The following is a 19298-nucleotide window of genomic DNA, read 5'->3' as shown; positions in this document are numbered from 1 at the left end:
AACGGGTTGCAAATGCGACCCGGAGAAGTTCAAGTGATGTGGTTTCGAGACCCGATCAGAGGACTGTCTTAGTCCATCTCAGCTGGTCGCCGCCCAGGTCAGTCGATGGGTTCAGGGCGATGCAGCGCTAGACAGGTCGTGCTTGCAGGCCAGCAAGATCCCAAGAGGTGGCAGCAAAGCGTGGGCGCGGGCCGCGTGTTGGCAGCAGGGACGGCGAGCAAGGAGGAAGTGAGGTTGTTGTCTAGGTATTCTGAGGTAGGGTCGGATAGGTACTTGTGTAGGTAGACCAGGAGAGGGCAGAAGCGGGATGTCGGCGGCGAAGGGTGATGGGGAGGGCGAGGCTAAAAAAGAGAACTGGGATCCCAGGGCTCAGGGCTGTCACCGATGTTAGTGCCTGGCCGTTTGGATCTGGCTCATTCTGCGCGTGTTCTACGCTCTGCCGCGTGCCTGTCTACCAACTAGCTTGCACGTTTAGGCGGATGGTCTGATAGTCTAGTACGCCCAGTCCACATACAGGTAGATCTGCTTTCCGTCTGCCCCGGTGCCGCACCAAGCAGCGATCCCCTGGCGGCACAGGCCAGCGATCGCTTCCTTAGGTACCCTTATTTCGCATGGTCAATCTCTCCGAGTCAATGCACGTCGTCACTTGCCAGCAGGAACCCAAAGCTTGCTGCCATGACGACGTTGGCAAGCACAGCTGCGGATGGACGGGAAGCGCCCAGCCAGCCAGCCAGCCCGCGTGAGCTTTCACTGGAATGCGCAACAGTAATTATTAACTACCTGAACCTACAGGAGGCAGGCAGGCAGCGCAAGACACAGCTCGGCTCAGCTCAGCTCGGCACAGCACGGCACAGCAAACACATCCAGCGCACCCAACCAGACTCGATCACGGGCCGAAGTCACGGTGCTACGCTCCTTGACACCACATGTGACACTATGGCGCTGTGCACAGATTCGACTCCTGCAGCTCGTCTGGCCCGTATTCTTTGCAGTGATCAGAGCTGCAGCAGCTGGGGCGGTTCATGCTCATGATTCATACCTTGTGCCCAGCTCGCCCCCACTGGCCTTGGACTCTGTTCATGCGCATGGAGTCGTTCCCCATCCTGCTGCTTGCGGTGCACCGCAGTGCAGTCGGATGGCCCAGCAGACCTGCGGAGTACATGAACATATCAGAAAACCCCGGGCCTATAATCACTGCCGCAACGCTGGGCACTGGCTGCACTGCTCCACGGCACGTACACGTACGTGACTGACATACTGACTAGCCTACGGTCTAGTTCCTCCGATCGTTATGTGCGTGTCAACGTGTGCGGGCTGGTACGCAGAAAGGAGGACCGATGGTGATCTGCGCCGTTTCACTCACCGCCTGCATCCTCTTTCATGGGCCATGCATGACAAGCGTGCCGTGGGACGGAGCCCTCAGGGCCCTGCAGCCCTTGGAACCTCCGAGCCCCGCCTTTTGTTCCTGGTGCTTGTCGGCTGGGCGGGCTGGCGGCTGAGGCGCCAAAGGAAGAACAAGCTACGTTGACTGCATTTGGAACCTGTCAGACAGCCAGACAACCAACGCCTCCAACCCCTCTCCCTTTTGGCGTCATGCGATCTGTGCGATCTGTGTGCTGCACGAGACCCACAGAACGCAGCCTCGACCATCCATCCCACTGCTCGGAACTCTTCCACCAACAACACACCGCGCCACTCGTGACCGATCAACAATGGTCATCCTGTGCCCAGCGACTTGCCGTGTCCAGCATTGTCCAAGGATCTAGTCTCCCGAAATCCAGGGTCCTTCAGGGTCCCGGAGCTACCCGCTTGATTGGTGGACTTTCGACTGGAAAGAGGTCCATAGTTTTGGTCGAGAACGACCCCTGCGCAAGCCCCGGCGGATGTCGTCGTCGACCTCGTTAGACTACGGAGATGCTGGACGAGGGTAAGCTCAACTTGGCAACATGAGAGCAAAAGCAGAACCATCAAAACCTGGCTCTATCCTGCCTGCCAGGCTCCGAGCGTCAGATCGCCATTTTGTAGTACTCGCGTGCAACAAGAATAGGCTCAAACTGGCAGGGTTCATGCGAAAAGACCGTTGTCCTCGGGGTGGGTCCCCCCACACGAGGAGCGGTCACTTGACCGTAGCCGCGGGACCGGCTCGGCCGGCCAAACCGAGGGACTGGCTCCATTACCACCGCGACGGCTTCGGGCAAGGGGTAAACGGATTCCCAAGGACGGGTGCCGTTCACCATGCGGCCACCGCGGAAGAAAGCACGTAATCCACCGTTGGACGGCGTAGCAAAGCCGACTCGTCTCGTAGGTCATCATTCCAAGGAGGATTGAATGGCACGTCCTGCTCCCGGCGAATCTTGGTCTTCTTTTCTTTGTCATTTGTCTTTACCCCTGAACCAATTTAGTCTGGGCCGAGCTGCCGTCCCCGAAAGACAACCAGCGCCAGTGGCAAGCTGGAGGCGGACTCGACTAAGACCGGTCTACCACTCCGTCGGTATCCCCTAGGGAGCGAGCGATATTGTTGCCGCCGGAGCAAGCTGCCACCGGCCAAAAGCCAATAGAGGCGCGACTTTGCCGAGAAACTCAAGACATATTGTAGCGTGCGGGAAAGGCACTCACCAGCACGAGACACAGCCGATACACTGTCTCTCTTGTGTCTTGCCAGCGGCGAGATTCCGCACCCCAAAGTCAAGACTCAACGGCTTCAGCTCGGACTAGGCGCCGCAGAACCGAGCTTCTGGTCTTGCGATGCGCACCACCGTGGAAGCGGGCCATCACTGGGTGTTGTCACCCAGAGAGAAGAGCCGCTGCTTTCGTTTGCGAGTTGGTTGCCCGCCGTGGGAAGCTGACGTATTGGACTAACGACGAGATATCATGGACCCCACGATAGTCCCGCAATGGTACATGGGGCACATGAGGAGACGGGAAATGCAAGAAATGACCGGAGATTTTCCCTCGCTGTGGAGTCCTTAGTGCAGGCAGAATTCTAGGGGACCTTCCGCGGAAAATGGCTCATCGCACGGCAAGGTTGCCTGCGGCACAATTGCTCTCTGGGACCCTCTCCTGAGCATTTTGGCTACGTCGACGATGGCCATCCTGGAGTCCTGGACAGGGTGACCTTTCGAAAGGGCTGATGCGATACTAGTACGAGCGTATTGTGGCCAGTTTGAGGAGACCCGGAGCACCCATCCAGCGTGTGAGCTACTGTGTGTAAGTGACGAGATCACCGCGGGAGGATCCGGTGGATGTGTCCATGATTGACACAGGGACGATGTCCGGCAGGATAGTGGGCTGCCTGTCTTGGGCTAAGTCTGTATCTGAGGCCCCACGAGTCGAATCGTGTCTTAGTCTCAAGGTCTAGCGAGCGCCACACACCTCCTGAGACGACGAATACCACTTGCCAGTCAGCCCCCGTTGCGGATTCACCAGCACAATATGTTGCTCACATCTTACAATGTTGTTGGCATGTTTCTGAGAAGAACGGGCAAGACAAGCATGCTGCCACCTAGTGAGACAATGCCGATGTCCCGAGGCGGAAAGTGAGACTTTGTCCCATACATGATGGTTGACGGCTGTGTGCCAAAAGTGATGCATAGATCGGCATGAGCGTCAGGTACAAGATGGAACAGTGTCTGACTGACATGCACCGGAATTTTTCCCTCTCGGTGTGACTGAGGTCAGTATTCTGGTTGGATTCTGGGAGCCCCGCCTCACAATCGTGTACAGAAATCATGTTAGAGCCCAGAGGAAGTTCTCTCTTCCATGCTCTGTCTGCCACCACCGTGGGCATTCTGCTCGGGTTCGTTCAGGGGCGGGCGCGAGTCTGATCGGGCTCGAGTGGCTGCCATGATCTGTACGGCAATTACCATCACCAGCGTGTGGTATCACAAGTATGAAACAACAGAGGGCAAACTGAATGCAAATAAAACGCCACTCGATATGCTCCAAGTACCCTGACCTCTGGCTTCACCGGATTCTAGTTCTACATATGCTTCTTCTCTATATCAAAAGAAGGGGACCGTTCTTTTTGCACACGGCTCTCCAGCAATTCCACGGTCTGGCGTCGATCAGACTCATAACATGCACGCAGTGGTCGCATCAATCCCAGCCATTTAGGGCGGCACCGCACGATCGATTTTGACTGAGACCAAGGAGACGAATACGGCCCGCGTCGCTCGGCAGGAAGTGGGAGTGAACGCCATTGACTTAAGTAAGATCGGCGAGGACGACACAGATCCTGCCGCGTTGATCCGAAACTTCCCTTGAGATGCAGAGAGTTGAGAATTGGCGGTACCGCGAAATGCCGTGAGACTGAATCCCGGTTCATTTGTCTTCGAACTTATCTGGCTGTCAAGTCTGGTCTCATGCTGCGGGGATATCTGATGTGATCGCCAGACAGACGGAGAGACAGAAGACACACAGACTCTTCAACAACAAAGCCAAGTATCGCCAGGCGATTATTTCTTCCGACCGCCTCTGATCAAGGTGACAGCGCCGTCCGCTTGGCCTCGTAGTTGAGGTGTGCTCCTGCTTAATTCGCAGGCTGTCTTGTGCCGTTCAGGTTCTCTGGACCAAACGACATGGGAAGCAGCTACACGCAGACGTCCTCGGTCAGTACTGGTAAGTCCGAGGGGGGCAACGGTCAGGTCAGGGACCTACATCCTCTAGCCGCAGGACACAGTAATTTCCGTCCTTATCAAACATCAAGATCGGCATTTTCAGTTCGCAGAACTCCCGGATACTGAGACGCAGCCCATGTTAGTATTTAAGCGGCCTCGTCACATCACACACCAGGGATGTTCGGGGGGACACAACTGCCTACACATGCCGCAGGGGCTGGCGGGCGGCGAGATGTCGGTGGCGACGGCGACGGCCTTGAAGCCGCGGTGGCCTTCGGTGACAGCCTTGCCGAACGCGACGCGCTCGGCGCAGGTGCCGACTGGGTAGGCGGCGTTCTCGACGTTGGCGCCCGAGACGTAGGCGCCGATGGAGGTGAGCAGGACGGCGCCGACGCGGAACTTGCTGTAGGGGCAGTAGGCCGTGTCCTTGGCGGCCACCGCGTGCCGCCGCAGGTTCTTGATCTCCTCCGTCGTCAGCCCGAACGTCTCTGCCGTCGACTCGATGTGCTGGTTGTTGATGCTGGACAGCATCGGGGGAGGTTGGGGTGCCATTTCGATCTGATGCAGGTGCAGGGGTCCAGATGTCTGGTGATAGATTAAGTGGTGAACGAGACAGTGATCAGATATTAATTGGGCAGTGATCGCTCACAGGAAAATGAAAAGAAATCTATGAGAATGTCTTCCCGCGTTGAACAAAAATTTACTCTCGGTCAGGAATGAGACAAAATGAAGCAATACCGTAATTGAATCAGTGAGGTTGATAAAGTGAAAGTTCGGCTCTGGTGTCCTTAAGGGAGCATCAAGACATGTGGAGTGCGGTAGTCGCCGCCAGCCGACAAGATAAGTCTGCCAGCTGTACTGGACTCTTCTCACCCTTTGGCAAGAATTCTGCGACCAATAGCTTACATGTCTTGATAATCAAGCTGTTTTTGTATTTGTAACTTAATTAATTCATGCATCTGTTCGCTTGAATAAATAAAAAAGTGTGCGGGCGGATCTCTCTGAAAGATCCAGCCATTGCGCTGACCAAACTTCTACTCCACAATGAGATACCTACGATGCACGAGACCAGCCGAGGAGGACTTGATGAACCTGGCAGGTATCTATCTGTATTTTCTCTGCCATGTGCGCCGAAAGTTGCCATTGTACAGCGCATTGTCAACGTTTCGACGCTTGGACGCCGACTTTAGTGCAAGACAATCCCATGTACATCATAGCTAGGAGAATCACGTTGGCGTATTACTACAGAGGTTATCTAGGAGGTTATCCGCTCGATTCATCCTATAACAGAGTATCTCTTAATAGGTTAACCTAGAGGAGGCGGTGCTACGGGGGTTTATCCCAGAAGTGGTTATCCCATACCATCACCATTACTGTGCACCATGTCTCATGGCATATCCAAGCCCAGGTATCAACTCAGATTGGGATGGTCATGGGGTTCATTACACTTGCACCTCCGTCTACCACCATATTTGCCCCATTGACGTAGGACGAGAATCCACAGGCGAGGAACCCAACGACTCTTGCGACCTCCTTTGGTTGTCCAGCACGCTCGAGCGGGATCGTCTGCTTCTGGGCCTGGAGCACATGCATCAAGTATCATCAGCAAGAATAAGTCAAAGACTCGACAAGGTGTTGGGGTCCTGACCTCGGGTGTCTGTAATGATGCCGGTGGGAACTGCGCCGTGAGGCCTCTCATGTCCGTCTGTATGACAACATCTCAGTAACTTGGACGGGAAAACATGTCTGGCAGCGGTTGCTCACCCCGTTCAGGTCAACGCCCACATCGACTTGGCCAGGAGAAATGCAATTTATTCTCACGCCACTGCCCTTTAGCACAGCAACCCCGGCTCTGACGACCCCCAGAGCCGCATGGGTGGCCATCGTGTAGCTAGGACCCCAACAGCCCCCGTAGGTAGATGCCACACTGCTGATGACGATAATACTGCCATATTTCTGCGACTTTGGCGCAGCATTAGGGTACAGCAGCTTCTTAGTTAGTTTGGCCATGGCCGGGGGCGCGTACTTCAGCGCAAAGAAAGGCGCCATCGAGTGCGCCTCAAAGCACCTCTGGAGATCGGACGGGGTGGTATCGTGGATCGAGGGCGGGCCGAGCAGGCCGGACGAGCAGACCCAAACGTCTAGGCGGCCAAAGGCGTGGAGGACCTCGTCGATGAGCACGACCGTGTCCTCCTCCTTGGCGATGTTGAAGGGATAGGGGATGACCTTTGTGTGGGGGTGGTCCTTGGACAGGGCATCAACAAAGTCCTTGTCCGCGTCTAGGGCTGTAACTTGGTCACAGGCATATATCGCAGCCGCCCCGTGGGTTGCCAGCTCCTGGACGATGGCCTTACCGACAGGCTGCGAAGTACCCGTGACGACACAAACAAAGCCGTACTCGATTATTGTTAACTTTCCGTTTCATTGATACCACGAAGAGACTTTGGAGCCCATCAACTCACAAGCTTGCCATCAGGACGGTATGGGCTGAAGTCTTCGGTAGCATCCATGGTGGCCCGTCCGAGCGGCTTGACCTTGCGGGCACGGGAGTATACAGATTGCGGTATGTGACGATGCTTAAAGAGAGACAGGACGACAGGCCGAAGCAGCACGAGTTTTGATCATGTATCCATGGGACAGTAAGACTCAAGGTGCTCGCGGTGTCGAGCACAGTGGTCTTATCTGCTGATGGATACTAAGTGAATATGATGGTCGTTGCCATGTGTGTTACACATCACCAATTGGACGATTCTGGTTCGTCAATGGCTACAGCAGGTGGTTGGTTAGTGTGAGCTTGGGATGTGCTTCTCCGAGGCACCGCTGGGGTGCAGGAATCGACTGATGCGTGCTTGAGATAAGCGCACACAACAGGTGGTTTCGGTAGTACGCGGCCGCAAGCCCGCGAGAGCCCGGGCAAAGCAGCCGCCGTGCTTCTCCTCGGCCCCTTGAAGATTCAGCATTGTCTGGCGAGGCAGCATGAGCAACCGGGTGTGTGGGAGACACGAGACCGTCTCGTGGTCCTGGTGTGAGGTGCAACCGCCCGGCTCTCGACCCTCTCGACTCGTCAAATATTGTTCGATTGACCAGGGGCCTGAGCTTGGAGATTTGGATTAGCACAAGGTATGAATCTGCACCGCATGCAGATCTGCGTGGCTCGGGTCCAACGCCCAAGCATAATTGCGAATACCAGTGCAGGAGTTGGTAAAGCTTAAAACAAGTTCTCCGTGACTACTCTTGAGGAGGCTGGCTTGGGCATGGGAAAGTAGAGTGTGTGTCCTGAGAGCCCGGGAAATCACACCCAAGATTTCGACGTTGCAGCGGGTCCCCCACCCCTTACAGGCTGGCCGAGTGCCGGACTTTGTCCCGTCCGTGAACTAGATTGAACTCCCTCTGCTTTTCGGACTCGAGAGCACACGACCGCAGACAACAGTCGCTTGCATCTCGCGATACACGCGTCGCCCCGACCACCGCTTCGAGACATGCAGCACTTATGACACTAAACCCGCCCTCTGTACGACCGCCTACCTGCTTCCTGCGTCATCGAGAGAGCCTCTGCAGCTGGGCAGCCCGCCCCGTTACACGAGCTCGTGCTCTGCACTGCCCTCGCCCGCACCTTGCCTGACCTCGCTCGCGAACGCCCTCCTCGACCCGATCTCGCCATGGACCAGGCAGACGTGCCGGCGCTGCTGGCGCGCCTGGCCAGCGACGAGGATGCCGCCCGCAAGATGGCTGTGTTCAAGCTCCAGTCCTCTATCAACGACCCTGCCTTTGCCGACGTCTTCATCTCCGCAGGCGGTCTCGTCATTCTGCGACGCCTCATCATGAGCACCGGCGGCAACACCCTCGCATACTCGCTCCAATCCCTGAGCAGGCTGCTCGAGGTCGATATGGGATGGGACATATTCGAGGGCCACATGGCCACCGACCTTGTCGAGCGCATCGTCGAGCTCATCGTCATGAACCCCTTGGTCAACATCTTGAGAGGTGCAATGTCTATACTGGTTGCCCTCGTGTCTCACTCGCAGTCCGCCCCCAGGACCAACCATATCGCAGCCTCTGTGAAAGCACCCGGCACGTTTGGCTTCCGCGCCCTCAAGCCCGCTGTCGCCGCCTACCCCCAGCTTTTCGAGCACGTCATCTCCCAGCTCCAATCCGCCGATCACGCTCTATGCGCCAACGCATTGATGCTGATAAACGCACTCATACGAGATGCCGTGTCGAAGGAAGAGCCGCGCAGTGGTGCAAACGGCACCAGGTCAGGCGCAAACGAGGACTGGTCAAAGTTCATTAAAAAACTACAGGATCTGGGTCTGATCAAGGCGGTATACAACCTGATGCAGAGCTCGGCAATGCAGGACCTTGCCCAGCCTCTGCTCGAGTTTCAATCGCTTACCAAGGTGCTTCTCAGGAGGTGGAAGGAGGTCAAGGTCGACCTGGAGCGGCCGGAGCACCGGAGAGCACTCAAAGGTCTGCATCTTGCCAGCGCGCCAGATAAGTCCTTTGGAAATGGATCGGGCTCCACCACGCCGGTGGCGATGGACGGCGACAAAAGTAACAGGAAACACAACCCAGAAAAGTGGCGCAGGCTCGGCTTTGAGACAGAAAGCCCGGCACAAGAGTTCGGCAACGCTGGGTTCCTAGGCATGATGGATCTGACAGACTACGTGCGCAAGAACGAGGATGGTTTCCAGAAGATGCTCTTGGAGCAGTCGACTAGACCACTGCACGAGAGGTGCCCAGTCGCACGTTCGAGCTTGGCAGTGACGACAATGCTCTTCGAGCATTTTGAGGTGAACAAGGCAGACCTCGAGGACACAAAGGGCTACCAAGCGCTTGAGAACGTGAAGAACAACGACAAGATCTTCAGGCCTCTGTTGCTTCAATGGTCGCGGTTGCATACGGCTGGTCTTCATGCTTTCTTCCGGATGTGGAAGGCGACAGGCGCGGAAAGGGATGATTTTGACAAGGTGGCTGAGCTGGTCCGAATCCTCATCGAACAGGTGGTCGGCCAGGCCAGCAGGATGAAAGATGTGGTGGAGGTCGAAGAAGAGCTACAGGAGCAAGATTGTGGGCGACTACGGGAACTACAGATGGAGCTTCTTGACTTGTCATTCGATGACCAGTGGGGACAGCACCTCTATCAAGTGCGCGAGGAACTGAAACACGAAGCGTTGTCATTCGTGAAGGAGCAACGCATTCGTTGCCTGCTGCAAGGAGCTTGGTCCTCCAGGCCACTGCCACGACGAGATCAGCCGGAATATCAACAGGAGGACGGTTCGGGCAAGAAAAAGCTTTACCAGCCGAAACCATGGAGGTTTGCGAAGCTATCCCACAACAGGCGCTACCTTCACTACGCCGACTTCGCGGAGAAGATAGAGCCAGACCCCGGCCTTGACTCCCTTGCCGAGAAGATCGACCTGAGCACCATCAGCTCGGTGGTCTCGAATGTGTCTGCCCCTAACGAGGACGTTCGGAGTGTATCTAGCGGATCCACGCTCAAGAACCAGGCGGCAAACGCCGGCGCAGCGACGGGTATCAATGCCGCACCAAAGACGACGACAAAGATCACCATCTACAGCTACGTGAGGCCAGAGGAGGCTGCGAAGGGTGGCGACACCAAAGAGCAGGCCATCCTGACACTGTTCCCATTGAACCACTCTCTGGCGTCCGAGTGGCTGGACGGCCTGCTCATGCTGCTCAACCAGGCACCGATCACGGCGGAGACAAACAAGCTGGTAACACTGGTCAGTGATTACGGCCTGAAGATAAGGCTGCTTAATGTGAGGGTGGACGCCGTGTACCAGGGGCCGCCCCCTGGAGCGGGCGTTGTGCCGAGCAGGGAAGGACTGGACGACAATTACTTCTATGAGGTTTAGTCTTACCACAACCGTGTCGAACGACACGTCCAGGCCGCAAGTGGTTTCTTTGTTTATTTTTTTTTTTGTCAAGCCTTTCATTTAGTCAACGCGTATACCCGATTTGGCAGAGGAGGTCGAGAGCTCCGAGAGCTCCGAGAGCATGCGCTCAGGTTTTGCATATCACAATAGTTGTCATAATGGTCTTCAGCATAGCGATAATACGTCTGCCTTATCTTTTCTTCTCGACGTGTACCACAATTCGCGGAATCGAATACTCTGAGCATGAGCGTCAACCAATATCTCAGGCATGTGAACAACTTAGCGAGGGACTCCAGGCCTTGCCAGAAACCAAAACGCCCCCAGGTGGAGACGGAATCACACAGTACATGTATGGAGAGGTTAAGTGCTTCCAAAAAAAAAAAAGAAGTAAGGAAAAGAAAAATCAGGGTCCTGGGGACTTGCACAACGGGGCTGGTGTGGGGACGGCGACCCAGCGCGTCGGGCCGTCCTGCAGCAGCAGCATACCCTAGCACGCGCCTAGATCCAGCCTAGGCTGTTCGCTGTAGACAAAGGCGGGCAGGTGGCTGGGGGCGGGGCAGGGGACCAGCTTCCAGATTAGATACAAACGGGCTCCGTATGACGACTTATCCCACCAAACATATATTGAGCCCTCCTCCCCCCCACCTAGAGTTCTGGCAACGAAGGTCGACGCCCTCCTCCATACAAGCACGCGTGACAAGATCACTACCGTCATCAAAGCCGCATTGACCCGACGAGATGCCCTACAAGACTCCCTCCAGAAGGGGGGCGTCCGCCCAAAAGCCGTTTACACCTCGCAAGCGAGGTCTCTTTGAAGACGGTCAATGGCTATGTAAGGCCCCGCCACCACATCCCATGAGACCGATTGCCTTATTCGTCTAACCGTGATCTGTCTGCGCTCGCAGGCGAGTGCACTCCGCGGAAGCCGGCTCTCTGCCTGACGGTCAAGAAGGACAGCCCGAACAAGGGCAAGCGGTTCTACACATGCCAGGACAATCCCAAGAAGTGCGACTTCTTCCTCTGGTTCGTTTCCCACACTACTGGCTCTCCCAGCCCCCCGACGTATGGGCACACTCGCTTACACCGATCGCAGGGAGGAAGAGGCAATGAAGCGCGAGCGCGACGCCCTCCTGCTGCATAACTGTAACTCAGAGAATGGCGTCACCACCAGCGTGCGGGCCAAGACCCCCGAGCCCGCGCCCCCTCTGGACCTGCCTGCGCCAAAACCAGCCGCGCCGACGATCTCCCAGTACTTCGAGAGGCCCGGAGCATCCAAGCAGAGGATCTTCAAAGGGCTCGACGCACCGCGCGGGAGCCACCCCTCACAGTCCAGCGACACGGACGACGAGGCCGACGCCTTGGTAGCAAGCCAGACGCTGCGCGGCTCGGTTTCGTCTAAGTCGCTGAACTCCGACGCGGCGGCGGCAGGCGCGGGCCCGGTGACGCCGACAGCGAAGCGTAAGCGCGGCGTCTTCCTCGAGGACAGCGACGAGGAGTTCGGCGGCGACGACCTCAACGACTCGGACACGGAACGGCAGCTCGCCGCCATCACGGACGAGAGCGCGGAAGCAGCAGCGTACGCGGGACGCATATGAGACGCCGGCGGCACATGGAGGCGGCCAGAACGGCCTCCCGACGCCTGTGAGCAGGAGGCCCGGCCTGCTAATCGGCCAGGATGAGCGCGAGCGCTCGGCCAAGCGACAGCGGCATGCCGGATCGCCACCTATACGTGCGGGTGACGACGATGACGAGACGCAGTCACAGCCTGGGCAGGGGAATGTGCCAGGGGACCCCGAGACGCCCACGCCCTACCGGAAGACCGACGCCCTCGCCGGGCTCAAGAACACCACCACGGCAGCCAAGACGGCAGGGAACGCAGCTCCGGCCGCGGACGACTACCCCAAGATCACGGACGAGGTCTTCTCGCTACTGGCCCACCAGCCCGTCTCGGAGTCCACGAAGCGGACGCTCAAGGCGGCGATGGAGCGGCACGAGATGCGCGTCAGGGGCGTCGTGCGGGGCCGGGAGGCTGCGAGGGCGGGCGTCGCGGAGCGGGACGCCAGGATCGGCGAGCTACAGGACCGCGTCGTAGCTCTCGAAAACGGCAGGAGAATGGACAGGGAGAGGCTGCGGGAGCTCAGCTCGGGGCTCCTGAAGCTGAGCCAGGAGGATTGAGGGGCCTGGTCGCTCTGCTTGGGTGGCTGAACAGTGTGTCATCCCTAGATCTTTGTTTAGTGCGTCTGGCAAGGGCCCCGCGGGCGAAAATTTGGATTAAAAAGGCTTTTAGTAAGCAGCTCTGTTTCTGGATTCGACTATGGCGTGTAGGATACCCCTTTGAGTTTGTGCATAGACCTGAGGACCAAAATACTATGGGAACAAGTTTGATATGGTGACGATGCCCTATTGTATTGTTTTGGACAGACGAGTCGACTTCACTATTCCTTTATATGTCCGACCGAGCTGCTCGCCCTCCCAACAATTGCGTCCTCGCCATTCCTAGGCTCGCCTTGCCTCGCCTCGCCTCTCCTTTCGAAGCTAGGGGTGTCATCTACTCCAACTTTCAAGCAGGGGGGTATCTCATGCGGCAAATGCAAGAGTGTATGTAGCTATCAGCCGCTCAAAGCTTGTACGGTGTTTTGTCCTATATCTCCAAGACGGTTGCACCTCATCGTGCCCGTTCGTTCTACCTTCCAGATATCCTTGACAGTCTGGACCCCTTTACTGGTGCTGGCAGGCACCGGATCAGATCGTCGCGCGCTGAGACACAATTAGCCACTTTGAAATCACGTCACGTTCGGGATGTGAGACTTACCCTCTTCACTCTCAAATAATATCGTGATATCGTCATGCTCCCCTGGTATCTCAGGCAGATCCAAGCACACGAACGCAAGGTCGTCTGCTGACTCTCCATGCTCTTCCGGCCTGCGAGGCAGAGGGAACTTTGCATCGTCAATCTTGATGCCAGACAGCTTATTGCGGCTTACAGCCTCGAAAACATCGGTGGGCTTCAGGGGAAAGCTCATGCTTTCACCATGATGGAAGTCCTCGAAGAAGGCCAGCACCTGGATGATGTTCTCTGACTGTACGACCTGGATCCTTGTTGCTCCTGCCTCCCATTTCTTGTAAATTGGCACCACCATGCGCCGCCGGGAGATGGCCAGCGTTGCTGCGATTCCATCGAACAGCACCTTGAACCCTGTCAAAGCCTCTTGGAACTCGTGCAGGTTCCTTTGACTGGTGAAAGTGAGTGTTCGCACCGAAGGCGCGCGGCTCGTTAGCTGCAGCGCCTGGTGCATATCCTCTGGGGTCTGCTTTGGAACCTGAGATTCCGACAAGGCAATTGTCAAGTCTTTTTGTGGCTGCCGTAAAATGGAAAGACTCAATTTGTCTTTGACGGGCAGCCTGAGCTTCAACTCTCCAGGTTCAACATTGACCCTGTCAGTGATGGTACCGCATTTGAAGTCAACCACGATCTTGAGCTTCTCAGCCAGCACGGTTTCCGGGATTTCGTCCTCAGCGTCTTCATTGATAATCCTGACTCTTGACCAAGGCAGCTGAGAGAAGCCCTTCAAAGGCCCTGACCTTACGTTCTGAGACAATGCGAATCCAGTGATAGGCACTTCGGAGTGAACCTTCTCGTCATGTTGGACAACTGTGCCGACCAAGATGTTGTGGAAACGAAGACGCTCAGGTTCGTCGTTGAATGCCATCACCATCCTGCCCGATGAGTTTCCATCATCAAATCTGAGTAGAAGAGCCGGTTCGTTGTGCTCGCCGCGTAAAAATCCGAATTGGACTGGCGTCTGTGGACTGTACACGTGATTTACTGCACTCAGTACCTTCGTGCTCGGGCCGGTCACCACAGCCAGGCGGAAGCCCCGATGATAGCTTCTTTGTCCTGTCGGCGACGATTCCTTGAGGATCTTTTCGAAGAGGCCGATATCGCAAGCTCGAACTGCCTCCCTGGGGAACGTGGCTGATTGGGCGTTGGAGTCGAAATATTGGAAGCTGCGCAGAGTTGACTTGAAAACAATGTCCTCTTCTTGCCGCGGTTGAAGCGTCGCAAGCGACTTGGCGTTGAAGTCCTGCATGCTCCAGAGCATCTTGAAATCCTGTGGTCTACACTGAGTAGCAAGCGCAAAGCCACGAGGCAATTTGACCTCGAGAGAGCATTTCTCCACCCTCCACTTCACATCCTCCCATGTTGGACCTGCCGCTTTGTTGCTCTGTATGCGAAATTGCACTGCGCCATTCTGGCTTGCGAGACAGAAGTCGAGGCTGGATTGCTTTGTAGCTCTTGTCACAGAGAGGAGGCAAGGGAAACGAAGCGGGTGGCTCTCCATCCCTTGCTCCATGAGGAAGACGTCCACAAAATAGCGACCGTAGCAGAACATGTCGACTGAGTCACCCAGTGGCAAAGCTGCGAGCAGCGGCATCCTCGTGACAGGTTGCTGCAGTGCAAGAGACCCTCCTCGGGAGCCCCACAGTAAGGAGACAACATCTTGACTGATGGCAGGATACTCCAGCCAAATCGATCTGTCCAGTGTTTGGGGCAACAGGGCATCCTCTGGAGGCAAGAATCCGTTTCGCTTCATTGAAGAGGAAAGCTTTCTCAGCTGCGACGTTATCGCTTGGCCGACTTCCTGGACTTCTGCATCGACGGAGCTGCTCTTCTGGCCCATCACCTCGGGCAGGACTTCCTCAAATAGGAAATATGCCTTGGCCAGGTCTGCATATGCCTGTTGGCGAGCTGCTGAGACTTGCCCTGGGGTCTGTGGTGTCTGTGGTGTCTGCGGCGTCTCTCTGATAGACATTTCCAGTGCCATTCTGCCCTTCAAAAACCACCAAAGTGCCGCTCGAGCAAGATCGTCTGGCAAACATGAGAGCATAGGTTTCACTGCGTCGGCATGCAGACGGAACAGCTCAAACAAGTGACGGGTTCGAGCAACGAATATGTCCAGAGCGTCGTCGACGGGCGCGGCAACGTCAGGCACAGCCACGTTTCGCTTCGTCGGAGATTCGCTCGGCCTGGGTGGCTCTCTGGTGGACGGCCATCGCTGTGAAACGGCCGGGCTGGAGGTAGATGCATGGGAGTAGTTTGACGACGTAGGGCTCTGTTCTACCGGCGGCCTTCTAAATTGGCTCTCCGGCGACTCAGCGCCGCCTGACGACGCCGCTGATGCCCGGGAGTCAGTAGGCGTGCCAGGGCCAACGCCACTCTGCCTGACTTCCTCCCACTGGTGTTCTAGGGAATGAGCGGAGGACTGGCGCACGGCTTGTGCGAATGCCATGCCCTCAGCCTGGCGCTGCTTCGCCTGATTTATTTCGATGAAAGACTTCCTCTTGTCGTCGTTAGAAACCACCGACGTGTCCAGGAATCTAGAGGTTTTGGGTGTTCCCGCAGGCATAACAGGCAGAGTAGGCTCGTTTTGAGGTGGCTCGGGTGGCAGATCACGGCTTGGTTCTGGAGCCGGGGGCATAGGAGGTGCTGGCTGTGGAGGGGAATCCGAAATGGTGGAGAAACCGGTCTGTGTACGTCTCATGGCTTGCGGGACGAACTCCTCCTGTTGAGTCTCCGAATACGCCCTCTCCCTCTCTCCCTCACGAAGGCGAGCTATCTTCTGCAGCTGCGCCGGCGGCGGGGCGGATTGCGCCCTCTTCCTCTTCCCAATCTCGGCCGTAGGAACACTGCACTCATCGCCGCCATCACCAATTACCTCGGGGAAAGTATCGACGAATCTAACGACCAGGCCCTTTTTGTTTCGTACCCGAGGGCTGTGAGAGCGCGTACGAATGGGGACGCTTGGCTGGAGTGTCGGCTGGGGTTGTTGCTGGGCACCGTACTCGGCGGCGTTGGGATATCGCCTGGCGGTGGAGGTGTCCAGCTTGGCCAACAATTGCGGACCGGGGTGATTAACCGTGACGGGGAGGTTGTCGTGGGAGCCGTGGAAGAAGTTGTTCAGGTCCTCGTTTCCAGAGGAATGGCTTGGGTTCGACGTCTTGCGATCCCTCCCAAACAGCTTGCCCATCAACCGGCCCCTTTTGGAATATGGATCCTGCTCCATGGCTGTTATACGCTGTCGCTGGTCTCGTTATGGGAATGGTCGAGATTCGGCGGGCGAAGAGAACAGGATTTTGTAGTTTGAACGAAAAGATGACTCGTGCTTCTCAGGCTCGGTTCGGGGGCATTGTGTCACGAGGGGAGGAGGGGAGGTGAGGCCCGGGCCAGCAACGTTCACAGGGTCGTGTGGTGTGTCCCTCGAGATCTGGGGCGACACGGCCGTGATCAATGGCAGGTCAAGCAGGCTGGTTGGAGTGGGAGGCTTCAGGAAGGGACAATGCTGGGGCCAAAGTTGCGAGTGCAATGCAGGACATATATCTCGGGTCTAAATTTATGCGGTGGTGTACACTGGCGGCAAGATGTAGGGAGGCTTGAGGTTTGGCGAGAAGCCCATGGGTGGCCGTTTCAGCAACGTCGTCCCTCACAGGGCGGGCAGGTGAGTGAACTGTACTTGGCTCTGCTGTAACAACCCCCGTTGGGATACCCTGGACCATGTCGCGCGTCCTCTGGCTGCCAGTGTCTATCCGCTCCGCCGTTACGCATTCCTCGCAGCATGGTACCACCCTATGAGTACTACCTAGGGAGTACCTATCTGGCCGCCTGGGTGGGCTGCGCGCGGGCGTGGGTATCAGGTACCGTGGTATCTGGGTGCTGACCCGCGCAGGTGGGACCCCACCACAGTTCACATCAGACGTCCGCAGCATGATGCTTGGCCTCCACCCCATTGTGTTCCTGAGCTGGAGCTCTGGACCCCTTTTTTCCAGCTGCTGAGGCGCTTCTGAAATTAGGGGCATTGTATGAATCAGTGCCTCGTCGCCCGCCTCGCCGCAGCTGCAGTGCAGCCGTGCAGCATTAGAAGCTCAGCAACAAACAGCACACCAGCAGCAAAGCAGCAAGCATCTCGTTGGCCTCGGCCTCCGGTTCCGAGAGGGAGAGGCCTCGAATTCTTTTTTACGGACAAGGCTTACTTCGTATTGATGGTCTGCCGATGGGCCTGCATGAGGCTTTACACGCCAGAGACTTTTGGAGCGGTCGCGTCGGCGCACTCAGGCACCGATGGGTCTCCACGTTGAGTCCACGTTGAGTCCACGTTGAGTGTGCCCATGTTCCCGCGGTCAATCGGTGAATGCGCTGCCCCCACCCCTGCCTCGAAATTTAAAGTACCCTTGAACGTGGAGATGCTGTCTGCCTTATTGCCGGCATGGCGCGCCGCCCTGACGGTAGTCAATCTCAGTAGGCAGTATACCTGGAGAGGGACTAGAGAGGGACCATGAAAGGCAAAAAATCCACCCAGGTGGCTACTAGGGTTTGTTGTACGATATCTTTTTGAACCATTCTGCCGGACACGAGAAAGATGTTGTCCCAGGGGCGGGTATCCACTGCATGTTTAAGTGCAAGTACTTGTATCCCACGGGAGCTTCCCGGAGGGCGCTACTACCTTGTGTACCCCGAGGGAGAGAGGGAGAATACACGTCGTAAATCACAGTCAGTAATTTCACAGCCGAGTCCCTCGCAACCGTCAGGCTGTGGCCGGCCCATCGACGATGACCTGAGGGCGGGCGGCCCACCGGCCTCTCCTCTTGCCCTGTTTTACCGAGCAGATCAGTAGGTAGATCCGTCCAAGCAACGGGGTCGACTCTCTGCGCGCAGAACCACACTGCCGCGGCCCGGTGGGAACGTGGGAACGTGGGAACGTGGGAACGTGGGAACGTGGGCACCGGCGTCCAGACCCCCAGAGGCTGCCCAAGGACAATTAAACCCTTATCTCTTTCTCATCTCTCCCGTCCCCGGCCATGCGCGCCGGCCCTGCTCCCCGAACCGTGATGCACAAGGCTTGTTTGTCTACAATGCCAGTACCAACGGGCAGATCCTTCTGTTTGTTTCACGTTGAAAATGTCGACGCCGCAATCTCGACAATTCCCGACGGCTCTGTGCCAAGGAGGCGCCGCCCGGGTCTAGATAACAGCCTCGCCGGGGCCATCTGTCGCCCTCGACTCGACTCGACGATCTGGCGCTGACCTGTTGTTTTTGCTGATCTCCTGCTGTCCCGTTCTGTTGCTCTTGCTTGTCTGAGACAATGGCTTTTATTTCGATAGGCCGATCTGCCATACTAGCGCAACTCGTCATCCCATGGGGTGGCCGTGGATGACAATACAAGTAGAGAGCTCAAGCGTCAGTTCGCAGTTGACAAAACACATCTTCGAGACCCCTGCAAGCCGTAGGGACGAAGACCCACCTTTTGATTGTGGTGGCTTCCACATGTGAGGCGTCACCGGAAGCTCAAAGGACCAACGAAGCCTTGTCATTTCCATCAGCACTGGTAGCGGTCACTACTACCAAGGTCCGCATCCTGCGAATCTCGGTTGAGCCAGTGTCACCCGTCTGAATCCTGGCGTGCGGCAATCTCCTTGCTGAACTGATTTGGCTGACAGATACACAGTATTCTAGTCCAAGACTGGCAACGAGTCACACGACACAAGAAAGGCCTGGTGAAAGGCTCAGCTGTAGGCTGTTCCAACAGCGCCGTTTCTGCCCCCGACATGTGCATGTAGATCCTCTCTTTATTATTGCTCACCCCCCCCCCCCCCCAAAAAAAAAGAGAAAAAAAAATAAAGTAAAGAAAACACGCCCATTTCTCGCTATGCATGGTTCACATAGATCGAACTTGTATCAGTTGTCGCGACTTCAGCTGAGGATTTGCTCGACTGGGATTAAAAATTTCCA

The 19298-nt window shown here is 56.5% G+C and overlaps 5 protein-coding genes across 5 annotated transcripts; 2 read left to right on the top strand and 3 right to left on the bottom strand.

Annotated features, from left to right (window-relative positions):
- Window positions 1-4528: 4528 nt before the first annotated feature.
- INS49_008293 (uncharacterized protein) lies at window positions 4529-5168 on the bottom strand (the record flags this gene model as incomplete). The annotated part of the gene is made up of 3 exons (XM_043169037.1): window positions 4529-4588; window positions 4657-4738; window positions 4810-5168. 3 exons carry the CDS (start codon window positions 5166-5168, stop codon window positions 4529-4531), a joined length of 501 nt encoding a protein of 166 aa, XP_043026717.1.
- An 864-nt stretch (window positions 5169-6032) lies between these two features.
- Window positions 6033-7126, bottom strand: INS49_008292 (uncharacterized protein; the record flags this gene model as incomplete). Its single annotated transcript, XM_043169036.1, has 4 exons — window positions 6033-6194; window positions 6265-6321; window positions 6381-7013; window positions 7079-7126. 4 exons carry the CDS (start codon window positions 7124-7126, stop codon window positions 6033-6035), a joined length of 900 nt encoding a protein of 299 aa, XP_043026716.1.
- Window positions 7127-8275: 1149 nt separating this feature from the next.
- On the top strand, window positions 8276-10492 carry INS49_008291 (uncharacterized protein; the record flags this gene model as incomplete). The annotated part of the gene is made up of 1 exon (XM_043169035.1): window positions 8276-10492. The coding sequence occupies one exon, from the start codon at window positions 8276-8278 to the stop codon at window positions 10490-10492; it is 2217 nt and encodes a 738-aa protein (XP_043026715.1).
- Window positions 10493-11251: 759 nt separating this feature from the next.
- On the top strand, window positions 11252-12688 carry INS49_008290 (uncharacterized protein; the record flags this gene model as incomplete). The annotated part of the gene is made up of 4 exons (XM_043169034.1): window positions 11252-11345; window positions 11419-11536; window positions 11607-12089; window positions 12163-12688. The coding sequence occupies 4 exons, from the start codon at window positions 11252-11254 to the stop codon at window positions 12686-12688; spliced, it is 1221 nt and encodes a 406-aa protein (XP_043026714.1).
- Window positions 12689-13196: 508 nt separating this feature from the next.
- On the bottom strand, window positions 13197-16578 carry INS49_008289 (uncharacterized protein; the record flags this gene model as incomplete). The annotated part of the gene is made up of 2 exons (XM_043169033.1): window positions 13197-13270; window positions 13326-16578. 2 exons carry the CDS (start codon window positions 16576-16578, stop codon window positions 13197-13199), a joined length of 3327 nt encoding a protein of 1108 aa, XP_043026713.1.
- Window positions 16579-19298: the final 2720 nt, after the last annotated feature.

This window comes from Diaporthe citri (assembly GCF_014595645.1).
Source record: "Diaporthe citri strain NFHF-8-4 chromosome Unknown scaffold_3, whole genome shotgun sequence".
NCBI lineage: Eukaryota > Fungi > Ascomycota > Sordariomycetes > Diaporthales > Diaporthaceae > Diaporthe > Diaporthe citri.
The sequence above is the reverse complement of the archived record's forward strand: the minus strand, read 5'-3'. Positions and strand labels throughout refer to the sequence as shown.